Source organism: Astatotilapia calliptera, chromosome 4 (assembly GCF_964374335.1).
Source record: "Astatotilapia calliptera chromosome 4, fAstCal68.1, whole genome shotgun sequence".
Taxonomy (NCBI): domain Eukaryota; kingdom Metazoa; phylum Chordata; class Actinopteri; order Cichliformes; family Cichlidae; genus Astatotilapia; species Astatotilapia calliptera.
The window spans coordinates 9,750,040-9,769,324 of NC_137425.1; the positions used below are offsets into that span (position 1 = coordinate 9,750,040).

At 37.2% G+C, this 19,285-nt stretch overlaps 1 protein-coding gene across 1 annotated transcript in view; it reads right to left on the minus strand.

The window, feature by feature from the left end:
- The window catches only part of hs3st4 (heparan sulfate (glucosamine) 3-O-sulfotransferase 4), an 88,093-nt gene extending 72,438 nt beyond the window's left edge, over nt 1-15,655 (minus strand). The window contains exon 1 of the mRNA XM_026164495.2: nt 14,276-15,655. Coding sequence (XP_026020280.1) covers nt 14,276-14,871 — 596 coding nt within the window. The 5' untranslated portion in view covers nt 14,872-15,655. The remainder of the gene's footprint in view (nt 1-14,275) is intronic.
- Between the last annotated feature and the right edge of the window lie 3,630 nt (nt 15,656-19,285).

The following is a 19,285-nucleotide window of genomic DNA, read 5'->3' on the forward strand; positions in this document are numbered from 1 at the left end:
TTTCTATTTGTTGATTTTAATATTAACAAGTTAGATAGTTTCTTTCAGTTTATATAAAAACATAATAAAACAAAATAATACAGAAACATAAGCATAATAAGTTAGCACCTGATTTTACTTGTATCAACACATACTGAAGAACTTCTATCGGCTGTATGGGCTTCATTATAAACAAAATTTAAAAAAATAAACTAGGGTTCTTTCCCCTAATGTTTTGTGCTCCCTGTACACCCCTGAAACCAAGCTCTTACTTTAGCTACTAATTTGCACAAAAGGAGTTATTACTCCATAAAATAAATAAAAGAAATTGACTTTACCTCTTTAGTAAATGTTCCTTTTTCTTAACCCTTATTTATACACGAGTGTTGAGCCTTTCTTTTTTTTTTTTTTTTGTGCTCTGTGTTGTTGACAGTAGTCTAGGTGTAAAAATGTACTATCCATATTCTGTTTTGTTTTGCAATAATAAAGAATAACAGGCCATAGTTTGTATCAAATTAGACAAAATTAAATAAAAAATGATGAACAATATGTTCTTTATAGACAAACAAAAACACCCTTACTCCAATTAGACACAATATATTATGTTGTGATTAAAACATTATGTTGGAACCAAAACATTCAGTTATATAAATTGTTACCAGCTTTGCTGTTTATATTATTAATCATAGAAATGATACAAATACATGTCACAGATTGTGCAAGAGAAGAGTTGGTTTTATGGTTGAGAGCAGGTAAGAGCCTTATTAGAAAAGCAGAACTCGTCAACTTTCTCCTAAATCTCTATTACCAATAATCCAAATTACCCAGGAAAAACAATCACCTCCTGATATAGCAATTAGCAATTAGCATAATCCCTAAAAGCCTCCTTTTGCATTCCATTGGCTTAATCCAAGTCTCAAAGGAGTTTGGCAAATGCCACAGCTTGTGTTAATGACTTCCAATATACCAAACACATACTGCATCAGCAATATGTTTCAACCAAGTTATAAAATCAAAATAATAGTGAGAATATTCTCTCACTATTCAATCCAGCATAGCAACATCTTGACTGTATGTAAGAAGTGTGTTGAGAGCAGTTTACACATCTAATACTCGGCTCATACTTTGTTTCACACTGTGCTAAAATTCGTCTAACGGAATACCCCATGGTGATTTGAGGGAAAGAAAGAGCATGAATAAGTAAACAACATAAAGCGATGAGAAACTTCAAAGGCGGTGGGACAATCACAGCAAACAAGATCCTGGAAGCCAATGAATGTGTTTGTCTTTGTTTGTGACAGTGACTCAGGGGTGTAAACAGAGGAATTAGCTCACACCTCCGGAGTCTCAACACATCACACAGCCATAATTGAATTAAGTCTGTCAGGTCGTTGCTGAACTGTAGATGTTATGAGGAGCACAAGATGCATTTGACTCTAAGGACCACCCCTAGAAACGGTCATTTTTCATTCCCATAAAATACCAAAAATAGTAATTAGTGGGGAAAAAATGGTTTCTAAAAATTATGACATCTATGATTAGCAAACAGGCCAATTTTTATGTTAAGATATTTAATGCATTGTAGCAAACACCTAATGCGTTGCGTTTATCGTCATATGCACTTTCCTTCTTTTCATCCCTCAGCCTATAATACAAAAGAACCCATCAGTTCCCATAGACACATGCTTGAAACATATCTCCAGCGGTTCCTGTATCTTGGCTCTATGTCCATTCCTGTCAAGGTTTTCCTTTTGACTGAACAAATGCATCAGCTTGTGTCTTGAGACCATATCGCTCGCAGCCAATAAGGAGCGTGAGCAGCAAAAGTGCTTCAGGAGATGTGGAAAGGAAAATTGGAATCCTGACAAGTATGATTGACATGCGTATTTGTCCCAAAGGTAGTCTTATTTGCAGAGATTTAAAGACGTCTGTAAACCAGCATTCTGCCGAACAGAGTCATTGTTCCTCCAGACTAGAAGCATATCACGGCAATTCTGTCGCATGCAAATAATCTTTTGGGAGAAATGAATCCCTTTGAGCATAAAATGACTTCAGCTTATACTTTATTTTCAGTCCAAAATAAATAATTTAACAGATGAAGCTATGTCTTTCATTTTCAGACAATCTGTCCATGTTGCGGAACAAACACACAAGCCCAAGTCCTTCCGTCTATCCCAGCAACAGCAGAGGAGAAGGCTGCTGCAAATTGTATCTAGCTGTTTTGATGGACACAAAAAAGTGGATATGTGCCTTTATGGCAAACCATAACCTGGGGCCACTTCATAGCAGTGGAAGGGGAAAAAATGGAGAATTAAAATCTAACCATAAGTAAAATAGACTTCCACTTGAAAGCACTGGAGTGTAGCTACAGCAGAGCAAGAGAAAGAGACAAATGTGTGTGTAAAAGAGGAGGTATGTGCATGAATTCTGAACAGAACCAAAGGCAGGATGAAATTGGCTATACCCATTAACTGCTGAAGAGTTTTTTCGCCCTTCTTCTATATGCAGAAAAGATGAAGCGCTATTACTTCTTCCATAATTCCCATGACACATTACAGATGGCTAGAATAAGATCAAGCCTATCTGTTGTCCTGGAATAAAAGAAGCCTCTATTCAGTCAAAACAAATCACCAGAGGAAAAAAAACCTCTTGAAAGGTAATTCTACACTGAGGTATGTACAGTATGTGTTTATCCACTGTATTAGAATATTTGCTGCAGAAAATATGACACCAGAGAATCATGTTGTAATAGTCGTACTAATTAGCGATTCAGAATAGTTGCAGCTTAGTGCCTGTTCTTTTTGAAATTCAGAGGTCTCACCCGAGGTTAACTAATTCACAACCTGATGATACATGTTGCATAAAATCACACAATAACAGCAAGACGTGTGTTTTGCTTTTAGAACACTGCATTTAGTTAGCGAACATTAACGACACAAAGCCCATCGGAGCATACACAATTTTCACTCTAGCTCTGTTCAGCTCAAAGGTAACAGGAACAGGGGCAGATCTAACGTGGTGGCATGGGGTGGCATGTACCACCTTAAAACAATCCCAGTGCCACCCTAGTTTTGCATTTGTCAGTGTCGTTTATTAAAATTAGCTAGCATTAACACTTTGAGCCTATTCAATTAACACTGGATATAGCCCCCCACCCCCTCACACACACACACACACACACACACACACACACACACACACACACACACAGAGAGAGAGAGAGAGAGAGAGAGAGAGAGAGAGAGAGATTATATATTATGCTAATAATCCATGTAACACAAGTTTTCAATTTTTGGTGAAAAATACATCCATTTGTTCATGACAGTGCAGGTTTCTGAAATTTAGGCATGTAACAGTTTGCTTATTTCTTAAAATTAAACAGTGTGAAACACTATTTCATATTTCAGATTGCGCAGTTACTTGCTGCTACTCTACCTTTACACTCTTATATTCAGCAGCATATTTATAAATTACCAAGGATTGTCCTGTTGCAATAAGAAGTCATTTCCAATACAAAAAGAATGACTTCATCGCTTTGTTGATTCAACAACATAGATTAAAACTCAAGTGTTGTAGACCTATACATTATTGTGTATTAGAGAGACAAAAAAGAAAAGGCTGCTCTTCCCGTTTTTAGGATCCAAAGAGCAAATTTTCTGAGCTATGCAGGATCTGAAGAGATTCTGAAACAAGAAATAAACATGATTGCTCCTGTGGTAACTGGTACCTCAGAGCTCTGTGATCCTTGAGAGTTTAATCAAGTGGAAAGAGGGTGGGCACTGAGAAAGACCTGAGTGAAGCAGTCCTCTGTCTTTACAGCACAGGGGTATGCTGCTAATTAAAAAGTTGAATTCTACAACTGCAGTACTGGCACTGGAGCACTCAGAGGTGCGTCCTTGCGAGTCTTGGCACTGTCTTATCGGGCGTAGGCAGATTATGCCATGTTGGGAATGCGTAGGAGAGGGAAGCATTGCAGCAGCACACAGGCCCAGCTGGAATGGATGGCATCCTGCCTACTCCGGGATCTGGCCCACCGTGCTCTTTCCCATCTCCCCACTGAGTGGAGTCATGGGCTCCCAGTCAGGTGGCAAGAGTCAGGGGCTAAGCTGCCCAAGGAGCAACTGAGAGAGGGAAAGCAGGTCTAAACAAGGGATAAATGCGGGATTTAGACTTTCTGCTGCTTTGCTTGGCCATGGATTCACATCTCCATTACACACCTCCTGTTTCGAATCCTGTCTTATGACCAAAGGTTGCAGGTACACCAATGCCTATTCTGCGTTACACTCTGTTCCTTTGACGTGCCGCAGCAGCTAAATCAGACATTGTACACTGACACTTCTTCCACTGAGTTTAATATTTTTTTTAAAAAAAGGATTTTTTTCACAGTGCAGTCCAAAAAATAGATACGTTCCTTTGATAAGATAAGGTGAGGACTGAACGTACTCTATTGTATGACCTTGGATGAGGTAAAGGGATGTAGCTGTGTAGGATTCACTGATTATAGTGCATTTCTTATGAGAAGTTTGTAAAAGTTAAAAACCCCATTCATTTTAAACCTCATAGTAAGTAAAATAATTAATCAATTAATGGAGGATGCTAAAGTACCTGTCCTGTGCAGCAAAGTGTGAATTTGGATTTTGGAGTGGTGGTCGTTTAGTTACCTTGTTTGACAGAATTTCATTTTGCACTTTCACTTGTTTAGGTTTAGGCACCAGAAGCTACATTAAGTTCAGAAAAATATTATAATTTGGAATGAAAGATGAATCTTCACAACATTAATCTTGGATTTAGAAGGATGGAACTTAGCAAGTACATTTTAATGTGATGCATAGTGATGGTGAACAAAAATAGTTTTCAAATTTCTTGGAATAAAACTTACATCTGCTGGGACAATTATAGAGTTGAAAGGTATGCTGATTTGTTTTTTTAGCACAGAGATGGTAAGGTAGGGCCATCTCCCAAAGATTTATGGGTATGTCTCTTTAGCTTTTATTGCAAAGTGTCATTTTAATAACACAGACATATTACAGCTTCCAAATCTTGGAAAAATGTTGGTTCTGGCTCACCGGTAACCAGTTTATCATATGGTTAAATATATTTAAACATTACAGTCATGCAGACCTGTGTTGAGCTGTTGATCCACTCATGTCATCATTTGTAATTTTCATGAACTTTCTTTTAATTTACAAGTTTTATTTATATGCAATTATCTTCAAAGTTGAATGCAAAACCTGTAGAAAACCTTTGAATTACATTTTTCCAATATTTTCCCATATGACTAAAGGATACATTCAACATTTTGATTAGTTATTTTAAGATAAGATAAGATAAGATACCTTTATTAGTCCCACAAGTGGGAAATTTCATGTTAAGGCTGCCGACCTATTGCACGCAATGGCGGCGCCATCTTACCCTCCGACCATACATACATTACACAAAAACATCACATGGGGAAGACAGGTCAGAGAGGTATAACAATGGAAAAAGCACCACATGAGGAAAGATAAGATTTTGTGACTGGGACTGTGAGGAAAACCATTAACTGGCATATACGAGGATTCTTTTATTGTACATCGCAGTATTCAACTTAATCAATTTGTGTTTATCTGTACCTCACATCTAAATTATGTTGTATTACATTATTTTATTATTTATGGGTCAACGAGTCTTACTTTTGGACACATTTCATAGAACAGCTTCATACTTTTCAGGAAATGGATTTCTAGCTGTTTAAAAAGTAATGTGAGGCAGAGCCCACTGGTGGGGCATAGAGCCACTGCAGACTGAGCACAGACGTTCAGAGGAAAAATTTGGCACAAAGCTGAAGGAAATGTGTATATTTTTATTGGGAAATTAAGAAGAATAAATAACATTTTGTTTTTGATTCTCATTTGCAACCTTTATTTGGATAAAATTTGAATGAAATTTAAATATATATTTTTATTGTTAATGAATGATAAACTCTTGAAGTGGGTAGGGCAATAACCCTACACCCTGTGAAGTAGGTCACTCTGACAAATTTGACATCCAGGGTTACAAAGAAAACTCAATATGTAACAGGTTATCCAAACATATGGAGGGTAGACACAGCACATGTACTCATGAGGTGCATGTACTAGCACACAGAGACAGAGCTACTTGAAATTTACCCAGCATCTTTGTTTCAGAGTCATATTGATTTTTGATGAATTTCACATAGGATTTGGCTTGAATCTACTCTGTTGATGTAGCTGTACAGCAGACTCTTATCGAATGTTCACCTTTATACATAATACAGATAGGCTGCACAAATTTAATATGAGTCTGCAGGCAGAACTGGTGTGCATTTCACTTTTAATTACCTTGAATCTTGGAATTGCTTGCAAATTGCATTCTGGCTTCAACATTTAACATTATTTAATTACATATTTATCACATAATACACAACATAATTGCTCCATATGATGTTCTTTTTTGCAGGCAGAAAGCTATTCTGATTTGTGAAAAGAGTAATCTAACTACTGACTTTGCAGTGTATTCATCAGTGTGGAACAGAATTACACCAAGCCTCAATAGATGAGAAACCTCATGCTCTCTGCTGTATTATTTGATCTGGATACACATGCTTTTCAAATAGAATTAATCTGAAATGGACAATCTGACATGTTCCAAAATTGTGTTTTTTTTTCCACTGTGTAGTAGGCAGATACTCCTAGTATTAATATTCTATGCACCTTAGATGTTAAAGTTTGGAAAAATATATCTTTTCTATTTTGGAATTTAATATTTTAACTATCTTTAAATTAGAAGCATAATAAAAATTAGACAGCTGTGGGTCAGGTGGTACAGGAGGTCATTGAACAATTGGAAGGTCAGCGGACTGATCTCTAGTTCACGTGCCAAAAAAACCTTGGGCAAGATATTGAACCCCAGATTTTGTAGAAAGAGCTCTGAGTGCTCAACTGAGTAGAAAGGCACTATGTAAGTACTAGTCCATTTACCATTTGTGAGTCCAAAAATGGATAGTTTTCTGCCTTGTTTATTGATACATGAATTTTTGAAGCTTTTTTGACAGCAGTTTAGCATCGTTTTTTTCTTTATAGACTCTTGCTGTGCTTCTCACTCCTCACAAACCCTATTAGTTAACATTAATGTAAACACCATTGTTTGACATTTTGCAAAAGTGACGAAAATACCAAACAGTCAACCTCTCTAATAGGTGCTCATTAAATCAGTGTAAAGTGAATTCCTGCTGAGTGTTTACCCACATCAGACACAAATCTTAATGAATGACTGGTAATCAATTAAATTCTTTAGCACAATTTATGATGCACATTTTTTTTTTTTCACTGAAGTACTGTATGCGTGAGCACAGGCAGAGCTGGAGTCAACAGTTGCTGTGTTGGTCACCAAGCATCTAACACTTCCTTTTCCAGCATGGGCGTTTGCACCAGGTTGACTCAAGCTCAAGAGAACAGATAAGTTAAATCCTTGTGGTGATGGCTTATCCTCTTTCCTCAGAAATAGAGGCAGCATTAAAAGTGCCAATTGGCTGATGAAAGTCCTCTGTGAGCAGTAATGATGCCACTACATTGCAAATTGCTTGTTCAAGTAAGCTCAAAACACACTGGAGAAACTATCCAAGAGTGCTAAAAACAAGAACGCGGCACCAGTCCCCAATCTGGGACTGTCTATGGAGGTTTATACCAGGCCTACACTAAACTTGGAAACCTAATCGGAATATCACATGTGGTGGGTTTGAAACTAAACTTTTATAGTCTTGAAAAAAACTACAAACTTCTTTAACCTCAAACACCATTGTTTGACATTTTGCAAAAGTGACGAAAATACCAAACAGTCAACCTCTCTAATAGGTGCTCATTAAATCAGTGTAAAGTGAATTCCTGCTGAGTGTTTACCCACATCAGACACAAATCTTAATGAATGACTGGTAATCAATTAAATTCTTTAGCACAATTTATGATGCACATTTTTTTTTTTTCACTGAAGTACTGTATGCGTGAGCACAGGCAGAGCTGGAGTCAACAGTTGCTGTGTTGGTCACCAAGCATCTAACACTTCCTTTTCCAGCATGGGCGTTTGCACCAGGTTGACTCAAGCTCAAGAGAACAGATAAGTTAAATCCTTGTGGTGATGGCTTATCCTCTTTCCTCAGAAATAGAGGCAGCATTAAAAGTGCCAATTGGCTGATGAAAGTCCTCTGTGAGCAGTAATGATGCCACTACATTGCAAATTGCTTGTTCAAGTAAGCTCAAAACACACTGGAGAAACTATCCAAGAGTGCTAAAAACAAGAACGCGGCACCAGTCCCCAATCTGGGACTGTCTATGGAGGTTTATACCAGGCCTACACTAAACTTGGAAACCTAATCGGAATATCACATGTGGTGGGTTTGAAACTAAACTTTTATAGTCTTGAAAAAAACTACAAACTTCTTTAACCTCAAATCCAGTCAGAAATCTTTTGCAAAAGAAATGCATGCTTATGCTACAATTTTAGAAAGTTAAAAATCTTCTGAAATATACAAAATGTGTGAAATTATCATTTTCCTTCCAAGTTCTCTATAAAAAAAAAAAAGCTTAGTTTTGCATTTTGATCCCTCAAGTTTCTCCAGCTGCTAAGGTTTTAGCAATGGGTTACTTTTCTCCAGTATAAATTAGTATAATTGTATGCAAATTAAGCATGATATGTTACATTATAAATACGGTATTTTATATTGTTTTGCTAAAACATAGACTATAGGACACTAGATAGATATTTCAGAAGGTATTTAGCTCTCCATATGATCTAAATACTGGAATTGGTGATTGAAAATGCATAGAAAACTGCATTAAGTTCATTTTGTTTTTTTCTTTTATGTGTAATTTTAGATTTAAGTGGTTAGGTTATGTACACCATACATACAAACAGAGTTTAAAAAAAATTAACCGTAATTTACAGACTTTTTTATAGCACTATAGTGAATGATTTCATGGTAACACATTGTTAATGTAGTGTGTTTTTTCTGTGTTTTTTTATTCATAGCCTATTGGTTTGATCAGACACAATGATTAAATAAAAATTTATACCCTTTCAACGTAGATTGACCAACATATATTTTCTATACTTCAACACTTACATCACTAAAGCTATGAAGAGTAAGCAAACCCTAGTGGTTATCAACTTGGAATATCAACTCAAGTTTTGTTTTAAATCTAACCATGCGCTATATGGAAAAAAAAGTCTTGGGCCATACCTCTTAATCTTAGCATTCAGGTGTTTTTAGTCCCTGTGCCACAGGTGTCTAAATCAACCACACAGCAATGCAGTCTGCCTGTATGAGCATTTGTGAAAGAATGGCTCATTTTAAAATGTTTACTGAATCGAGTTTGGCTGTAATAAGATGCCACTGCTGCAACAAGTCAGTTCCAGGAAGATTTTCCCTCCTAGATATTCCACCAACAACTGTAAGTGGTATTATTACAAAGTGAAAGTGTTTAGGAACCAATGCAAATTAGCCACAAAATGGCAAACGACATAAAGTTTAGAGCAGGATCGCCAAGTACTGAGGCGTACAGTGTGTCTCCAGTGCTCTGCTGTCCATGGACAGTATAAAATAAATACAAGCTAATGTGGAAGTGCATTAAACATTCATTCTATTTCTCGGCCACTTGACAGCAATAACTGTGGCTGCAAAAAGACAGCTGGACCTATAGAAGTCATTGTGAAATTAGCTTTCTGTCAAGACCCATGTAGAAACTTTCATGTGGAGTTTGAAGGGTCAGTCACTCATTTTGGACGGAAGTTTTATTTGCTCTAACCATGGTTCAGAGATTAAGGATTACGAAACGGCATGCTCATTGGCTAACAAAATGTAAATCACAAGTCATTAGCCAGTAAGTGTATGGTTCAACTGTGAGACCCTCCCTTTTTCTTGACCACGATTACAGAAGTGTTTATCTCAAGACTTCAAAAAGAGGATATCAGACATCAACAGGTGACATCACGGTAGCTATATTCAATTTTTATACTATGTCTATGCAGCTCGATCAATAACTATTCAATTCAGTTCCTCCGCTGCTTAGCCATAGGCCACAGCTTTGTAGCTGTAATAAGTAGATGGTCCGTTACATTTGTCTATATGAGTGCATTCCTTACATTTCCTACAAAAAAAGTTATTTTCATTCTAAATGAATAAATGCAAAATATATCACTGAGGATGGATACAACTGACTATTGTCTGTCAATTAAAGTACTACATTGCCTAGATGCATTCTTATTGTGTGTAAGAAATGGCAGGGCCTTATTTAGCCCTGCCATTTCTGTCAAGACAAAGGGTCCTTTAACTAAAAAAACTTTTAAAAAAAACCCCGAAAACCGGTGAAAGGCTTACTAAATTCTAATATCAAGGCAAGATACACAAGGCTTTACACTTTTGTTTATGAACTGCTTGAAGCCAGCAGGAAAAAAAAATACAAAATATGTTCCTGCTGAGAACCTATGACTCCCTTTGACTGTGGTTATATCCTTGTTTTTTTTTTACATTTCATTCTGAGTGAAATCATTCCAATTAAAAATGTTGTGTCAGCTCTTTTCACAGAATATGGCTTTAATAAGCTCTGGTGTTTACATGCACTGATGCAGAACAGTGTGACATGTATAAAAGTGATGAATATGTTAAGCATCTTTTCTCTTTCACATGTGTTTGATCAGCTCCCTGAAAACGGATATGTATCACTTGTTCAGCACAGCAGTTGCCATTATTGCATTGCTCTTAGCTCTTTAATTATTTACGAGTTTGAATTCAAAGGAAACTCTGCAATGAAGAAGTTCAGCTTGGAAGCTGCTATTTTTGGGACGTGGAGAAGCAGATGTCCCCACACATTTACAACATGATCTGTCCTGTGCGGAAGGAATGCAGCCAGAAAGTAATCACGATCAGTCATTGACACTGGGCATTTTTTTTCTTCGGATCAGTTTATTAAAAGGTTTAAACCAACCTTGTGAAACATCTGGACCTGCTTACTCTGACTTTATGGAGCGTTTTTATTATGCTTGGGTGTTAGAAGCAATTACAATTGGTGTAATGTAAACACATGTATTAGCAATGATTTTGGTAAGATCAGAGATTAATTTGATTCTAATATATATATATATATATCTGTTATCAGAACACAGATGTCCAAGAGATTTTCCTGAGATGATAATGTTTCTTTCCAGCAGAGTTTATTGGTCAGTAGATAATGGTTTTCATGTGCATTAACCTGCTGTGTTGAATGTAATATACTCTAGAGTGAGTTACGTGTTTGGCATAAGTTAATATTATGCTCCAACAAGTAAATTACCATTACTGTAGTCCTAAAACTCCACAGTTAAACATCCAAACCTCAAAACTTACTTAGGGTTAGCAAGATTGTGCCTCCAACAGACTCATGTAATTATGCATATGACCTTGTTTTACAACATGCCCTATTCTGTAAGAGTGGTTGTGAAGAAACATTGTATAACAGTTGAAATACCAGAAAAAAATGGCTGTGTACAAGATAACATCTGTAGCAAGAGTTTACTAGAGCTTATATTCATAGATGTACCGCAGAGAAAAATCTTGGAATTTTATCTGTCATTTTTGCATGATATACCAAAAAAGCTAGTGCTACCAGTATTTCCAAACTAAACTAGAGACATGCATTCTGTGTCCTGATCCTGGCATTTTTTTTATGTATTTTAATTTCACAAAATTGCATGAAAAAATATCAAAATGCATAGACATCTGTAAATGTAAAATGTACCTGTGCAATGCCATGATATGACATAGGTAGTTAACAAAAACAAGAAAAACACAAACACAATCGCAATTCATTCTAAAGACACTTTAACAACATTTGTAGGATATGTGTAGAAAACCATAAAGCTCTGTTATCTTGTATTTATACCAGCCCTCGGCAGAAAAACACATGGTCAGAAAGTAAGCCCAGGCATTTCATTATGTACTTATAGGATGTCGTCAGACTGATATATTCCTTATAGATCTTCTATCATAGCTGTCAAAATACAGAGCAGGTGTTAGTGAGACAGGCCCAAATTTATGAATTCCATTTTGTGAGATTACTGGTCTCATTCAACTACAGCAATGTCAAACTGTTGCAAACATTAGTATGTGATCATAATTTCACTTCCATTAAGTGCGCATTAGCCAGAGCATTACCGACAGGGAAGAGAGAGGCAATATAATACATCATTTAGTGTTTAGAAACAAACAAACTTTGCCTGAATTAATGTTTAAATCAATGACAAAAGGGTGACTCAACTCATGATTAAAGCATATATCTATTCACTTTGACCATCGAAGCAAGTCAAAATCACACCCTTCTCGATGAAGCCTATCCATCGACGTAAAATATTTCTTGCGTGTTTATTTGTGTCATTTTGAGGTGAATGTTCAAAATGAAATGCCCCTTCAGGAATTATTTAGCCCAGGGGCCCTAAAACACACAAGTGCATTTATTATTATTTATGTGAGCATGTCATCCTCCTGTCTAATGAGCCTTTCACCGTAAGCATAATGAAACAGCTTGCATTAGCACAGGATAAATGAACAGCCTGAGAGCTCCCATGTCTACGCAGTGAGATGAAAGCAGATGTTCCACAACCCAAACACCAGTGTAACAGACTTAGATCTACAGAGGAACAGAAGGGACTTTGAGTCAGTGTCATTCTCATCAGCTCATTGACTCCATTAGAAAATTCCCCTGGTCAAACATCATTATGTGAAAACAACGCCTAACTGAGCCATGACCAACTGACCATGAATGAACTCCTAAATTGATTTTTTTTTCTCCTATAAACACATTAGTGATAAACAGGTTCTTCACTGGCAAATAAACCTGGAGTCAAAGTGAATGTCAACTACCACACATGAAAGGTTGTGTAAATAATTCTCACATAACCGAGAACTGGTTGTAGTGGAAACAAAGAGTGTTTCAAGAAATCAAGCTTTTATGGTACTATTAGTCAAGTAGATGGAAGGACAATAAAAGAAAGCAGTTGCTACAGCAATTCATGGTTTCATTTTATTGGTTTTATGTTTTGACTCATAAAATCAAAATATAAATTGACATATATTTAAATATTTGTGGGATATCTTTATGTAATAAGCAGTATACGTACAAAAAAATACAATCTGACCCTTTTTTTAAAAAACCGGTAACGCTTTTGTGTGCATGGTTGTGACTGTGTACAGAATTGTAACTACATATTTTCACAGTCAAAATGTAAATGTGAAAATTTCTTACAATTTATCAACCATGTATTGTTTATTTATGATAGGCTTTCTTTAATCTTTTTTTTCGTGATGAAACTGAAACACACAAGTGATGTGTGTTTCAGTTTTATTGGTCGATAAAGGGAGACAAATGGAGCCCCAAATTGGCTCTTTCAAAATAAATTAGCTAAATTGTAAAAATAAAAATAAAATGTTGTATAAGATGGATATAAATAACTTAAAAATCTTAAACATATATGATGATGATCCCCTGTCTAACCTTTAACCTCCTGTGTGACAGCACATCCACTGGTATATGGCAGACACCAGGTGAACAATGTATAACTCTTTGCTATTTTTAATACTATTGTGGGTTTTTAATGGGATTAAATATGTTTTCATTATAAACTCTATGATAAAGCCGGGGAAAGCTTCAAATAAAAACAGTAAAACCACGTCTCGTTTTTGTCTGATAAAAAGTCATAGAACTCACTTAACCCATGTAGTAGAGAAGGAGAAGAATTCAAATTGATTCTTTTAAAGGACAGCATCATGTTTTAGACAAATGTCATAAATCATGTGTATTACTGGTACAGAAACCACTCTCTAAAGCTGCTCTATTCGATTTTTCCGACACTTTCAGCATGCCGTTGTCTCCAGTGTGTATTTATGAAAAATCGGTATAGAGAATAACAGTGCGACGTTTTCCCTTTTAGGCTCTGCTTTGTAATTTTAGCGTAAGTAAGCTAATGTAGCTGAAAGTGCAGATTGACAAGTGGAAAAGTTTTGCCGTGATGGCTGAAATTATGTTCCGTGAATGGGATTACATGTCATCTATACACGGTCATCTACATACATGTCATTTCTACACGGAAAAATTTATTAACTAATAAAGCATGTACGCCTGCATATATAATATATATATATATATATATATATATATATATATATATATATATATATATATATATATATATATATATATATATATATATATATATATATATATGCGTGACCTTCTACAAACAACTGCACGTGATTGAAAAGGTAACTCACCTGTACCAGTCAAGCCCCTTTTCGTAGTTCCTATCAAAGAAATGTGGCTCATTTCCAACTGCTCTGACATCCGGGTGCACCCTGAGAGCCTCCAGCAGGGCTCTGGTTCCCCCTTTCTTCACCCCGATGATAATGGCTTGGGGAAGTTTCTTCTCTCCGTAATCCGAGGTGCAGTTCACCCTGAGTTCGCTGTCCGTGGTGCTGAATTCCTGGTGCTCCCTCTCCAGCGCAGTGGTATGATACGCCGCCGCCGATTTAGTTGGAGACGGCTGAGTCCTAATCCACTCCACTGTCCTTTGTTCGGCCTCGGCATGTTCTTTCGCGATGGATACCGGGGTTGTTCTCTCGGATTCGGTGAATTCAGAAAAGCCCTGGGAAGTGGAATAAAGTTTCTCTCTCAATGTCACAAAAGTTGTCTCCTCTGTCACCAGCCTCCCCTGATACACATAGGTCTCTTGCAGAGGGAACTGCAGCGAGTTGTAGCAGCTCATCAAGCTATAGAACAAGTAGGTGACAGACAGGGAGAGGGTGAACATGAATAAGATTTTCCGGGGCACTTTAGAGGTGAAAACCGAAGTGCTGGACCAAAATGCCATCTCTGATAGCAATGATCCTCTCAAAGAAGTGGTCAGACATGTTTCCACCCCGAGTCTTGCATGGACAAATTCAACAGCAATAATCAGTCACTATCAACGCTGCTCCAGCTAAAAAAGCGTGAAGCTGGACCAAACCACCCTAATCCAACCAAACCGCATATTTATAAGGATAGCTGGAACTAGACCGTAAAAATTCCGAAGGAAAAACAATGCGTCCCTTTTCTCGAGTATCGATTTCTAATTCCAAGGCTGACAGACAATGTCACAATTTATTGGACTGAACTTGCAGATATGAGAGGCTGGAGGTCTGGCGTCCTTCCAAATTAGCAGCCTGACTGGAACTGGGCAGCGTATGATGGACGAAATCCTGGCATTTTGTGAAGAGAAAAAGAAAAAAGGCAATGAAAACCAGAGTGTTTAAAGTACGCTTCTTCTCTTCAACCGCTCAACCCGAAGTCCAGTCCCGTCTCCCACAAAAGAGTAGATTCCCATCGGTGGAGGCAACCTACAAAGCCACTAAATCTTTCCAACATGAGGCAGTTTGGCGCGCAATCCTTTACGCGTCCCTTTATTTACTTTGCGTAGTAGAAACTCGGTTTCCTTTGTACCAAAGCATCCACACTTCCCACTGACTACAGGATGCTGCTCGCCGTCCTTACGCCTTCTCACATTGGTAGGATACTACGATGTGCGCATCGGCTGGGTGAGCTCATCTGAGCTGAGGCACTACAGAGCCACACAGCACAACTAGTGTGTACACCCACTTTTCCTCTGTCCGTGCACAAGTAGTGCTAGAAACGTCAGATTTCCTAATCTAAGGGAGTTGTGTGGGGGGAAAAAGCTCATCTTTATTCCTTTATAGAACTACTCGTGGAGATATAAAACTCGACACTAGAGTATGCGAGAGCTTATTGCAGTGTGATTTGCTCCATATAAAGTTCACTGTTAAATTCAATATCAGAGAGATTATTTTGATAGAGGTTATTTTTTACAGAAAGCTCATGTCTGCACCCTGCTGGTTTTTTGCGGCGCATTAATTTACAAAAGAGGAGAGAATGTGTGTATGACGGAGAAAGAAACGGAAACAAAGTTTAACCTGATACATGAGGGGAAACAGATATTTAGCGTTTTTAAATTAACAACGCTGATGGTGAAGTCACATTTCTGAGTGAAAGAATCCAGGCAGAAAACAATCCCGCGTTTTGCATTGTGCTGAGGATGTTGCTTAGGCGTATTATTCACTGAATTTATTATACATGGGCTGCAGACTATAATTACTGATGAGAATATTCAGTAGACCTTAACTTGTACACTTTGTTGCCACAATATGAGGATCTAAAATTGCATGCCACCGAAATGTCTCCCTGTATTAGAGAATCTCATTCATCACACACCTCCAACACACCAGGAGAGCCATCGTCACAATAAGTACTGGGTCACAAACAATTTGCAATGCCTGCTTCTCAGAACAGCGCGCCCCTGCTATATTTAAAGATCTCTGTGTCGTAATAGGAAAAAATATTTCTATGTATATGTTGCTTGACCAGATTTGTCATTTCTAATGCTTGTAGCTGGCTGGGCATGCAAACCAGGGGTGATACCAAGTCATATTATAGTGTCGGTAAAGGATTGCAGTATAGCAAAGGAGCTCTTTAATATTCAGCCAGTGCATTTCCATTAAATAAGAATGAAAAACTGTGATAATGGGAGCTACTATTACACACAAAAATACATGTTACCATGACTAAGGCTTTTGCAGGTGCTGTATTAGTGTAAAGCTGTAATAATTTATACTTTTGTTACAAGGTGATGTTAATTGACATTTGGACAAACAATGTGATTATCAATATGAATAATAATCCCATTGTCATATTAATCAACCTACAAAGCCAAATCTGTAGCTCACCTTGGGTTTAAGAGTTGGTCATTTTGGTTGTTGTGAATGTTTGAGGTCTAAATATTTACTCCTGGTTAGAAAGATACACGTAGTGACTGGTTGACATATTGGGTCATGTATTTATTTCAGCAGTGAGTAGGAAGCAAAAACTCGGAAAGAGAAGAATGAATTTTGTATTGAACTTTGCATCCATAAGATGACCAAGCACATTGTCAGAAACATAGCGGTTATACTATTAACTCTTGGGTGTGTAACTAAGCAACAGCTTGCTATCAATATACATTTATATGAAAAAATCGGAGTTACTCCTTGGAAAATAAACCTCACTTACACAATAGATAGTATCATGAGATTCAATGGGCTATAAGTTGCTGAAATACACAAACACAGACACATAAATAAATGTATATGTATATATGTATGTATGTGTGTGTGTGTGTGTGTGTGTGTGTGTGTGTGTGTGTGTGTGTGTGTGTGTGTGTGTGTGTGTGTGTGTGTGTGTGTGTGTGTGTGTATGGGTTTTAGTAATTAAAAAACAAAAAAACAAGTAAACCCACAAAGCAAAACTACATGTAAGCAATGCAGGTGATTGGCTGAGTGGGAAGAAAGTATGAACAAGTGTTTAGAGCACAATGGTTACTAGGTGTTTGGCAGTCAAGAGAGTGTAGGAGAGCTCAATGGGTTTGTTGAAATTGTTGTATTCATAAATTGCCACTCAGAGAATCAGAGAGCTCTCAAACACGAACTGCACCGTTTGTGAATTCCCACTGTTATCAGACCATCTACCTGTCTAAGAGTCACTCTGTCAGAGATTTCTGGGCATGTTCAGAATCTCCATGAAGTAGTTGCAGCAGAATTTTTCTTTGTTAATAACAACACAAGTGAAATGGTATTCAAAAGGAAGCTTCGACTTGCCGCTGATGATAAATGATTATCACACGAGCACATGAGAAAATATATTAAGTCATTTTATCTTCCCTTTGTTGTGTCTGTTATCTGAGCCATTCAGATAATAGTTAAAGACCAAAATATTTATTACAGGAATTAGATTAAAAATAAAGCAAAGCTAAAATGATTTAAATCGGTATAAAGGATGTAATGTGGTTTGTATATCTTGACAACAAATTGTTAAATCTAAAATGTAAAAAAATGACTTTTACACCAGCAACTAATGCCCAGTGCATTTTTTTCCATGGTGTACTGGGGATGCTGCCTAGTTAGCCAAGAGCCAGTTCCTGCAAGACACATCATTTCTATGGTGAATTAATGTGACAACAGAGGCTCTTCTGTACCTGATTGAGTATCTGAAGTTGCAATACACAGTCTTATGCTGAAACCCCAAAGACTGCAAAATAATTCTTGTGACAACACACACACGAAGCTTCTGTTCTGCCAGTGCAAACTACATCAGGCCTGTGGCACTTTCTCAATATAGTTACAGCTCAGGAGCTGCAGCTCCACCTTTGAGATTTGAGTCTACTAATATGAAATGACTTGATTCTGAACTCTGCCACAGTCTAAGCTTGTCTGGTGGAGCTGAGATGAACGGCTATTGTGGGAAGGTTTTGGCAGACTGTATATGCTCAAACTGTTACGGGGCTCAGTGCAATTAAAGTCAGAGTACTGTGGCCAGCAGAATCACACCCTGCTGTCCGCTGGGGTTCGTACCTGCAAAAATGGTTTATCAGGCTACATTTAGAAAGGAAATGACAAAATGGATTTAAGTGACCATCCTGATAGTGATAAAAGAAAGTAGAAAATACCATAAAAAGAGCAAACTTGCCTTTGGCCTACAAATCAGTAAATCAATATTTGTATGACCTTGTAATTTAATTCTCTCTCTTTCATGGAACCTTTGAATTAATCATAGACTGCAATGTCATGGTGCTGAAGCATAAGCGTGTGCAATCTTGATACAGAAACTTTTGCAGCAATCTACTTTAAGTAGGACTGGTGCAGGTTCAGGAGAATCTCTTGCCTTGTTGTCTTCCTTTAATGAAGATAATAAAATTCATGAGGAAAATGCCCCCGAGTGATCCTTGAAGGCATTTTCCTCATGAATTTCATTGTGGAATCTCTCAGCAGGAAGATTGGAAATATAAAGATTTTGTATGTTCGCCCTAGAGTAGAAAGATTGTTTTAAGGCATGAATTTATTTTATTTTGTTTTTGTTATTACTTTTATTGTTCTTTTTATGTAGAACAACAATTTGAAGCACCAAAGAGTACTACGGGGAAAAAAAAGATTTCCACATTTCCTTATTCAAAAATGACACACTTACAAATCACCTCTTCATTATGCCAGAAACATTAGATTGTCCTTCTTTATTTCTGGGGCCTGGTAAACACATTTGGACAAGTATCACTCAATCATATGTGGAAAAAAAACCATTTGGTTATGGTAAGCAACCCAAACATAAAATTTGGTTGATGCATTTGTGTAGGCATGGTAACAATAACATGAGCCACATTAAAACACGTTGAGACTTAAACCTGTGGGCCTACATGTAAAACAGAA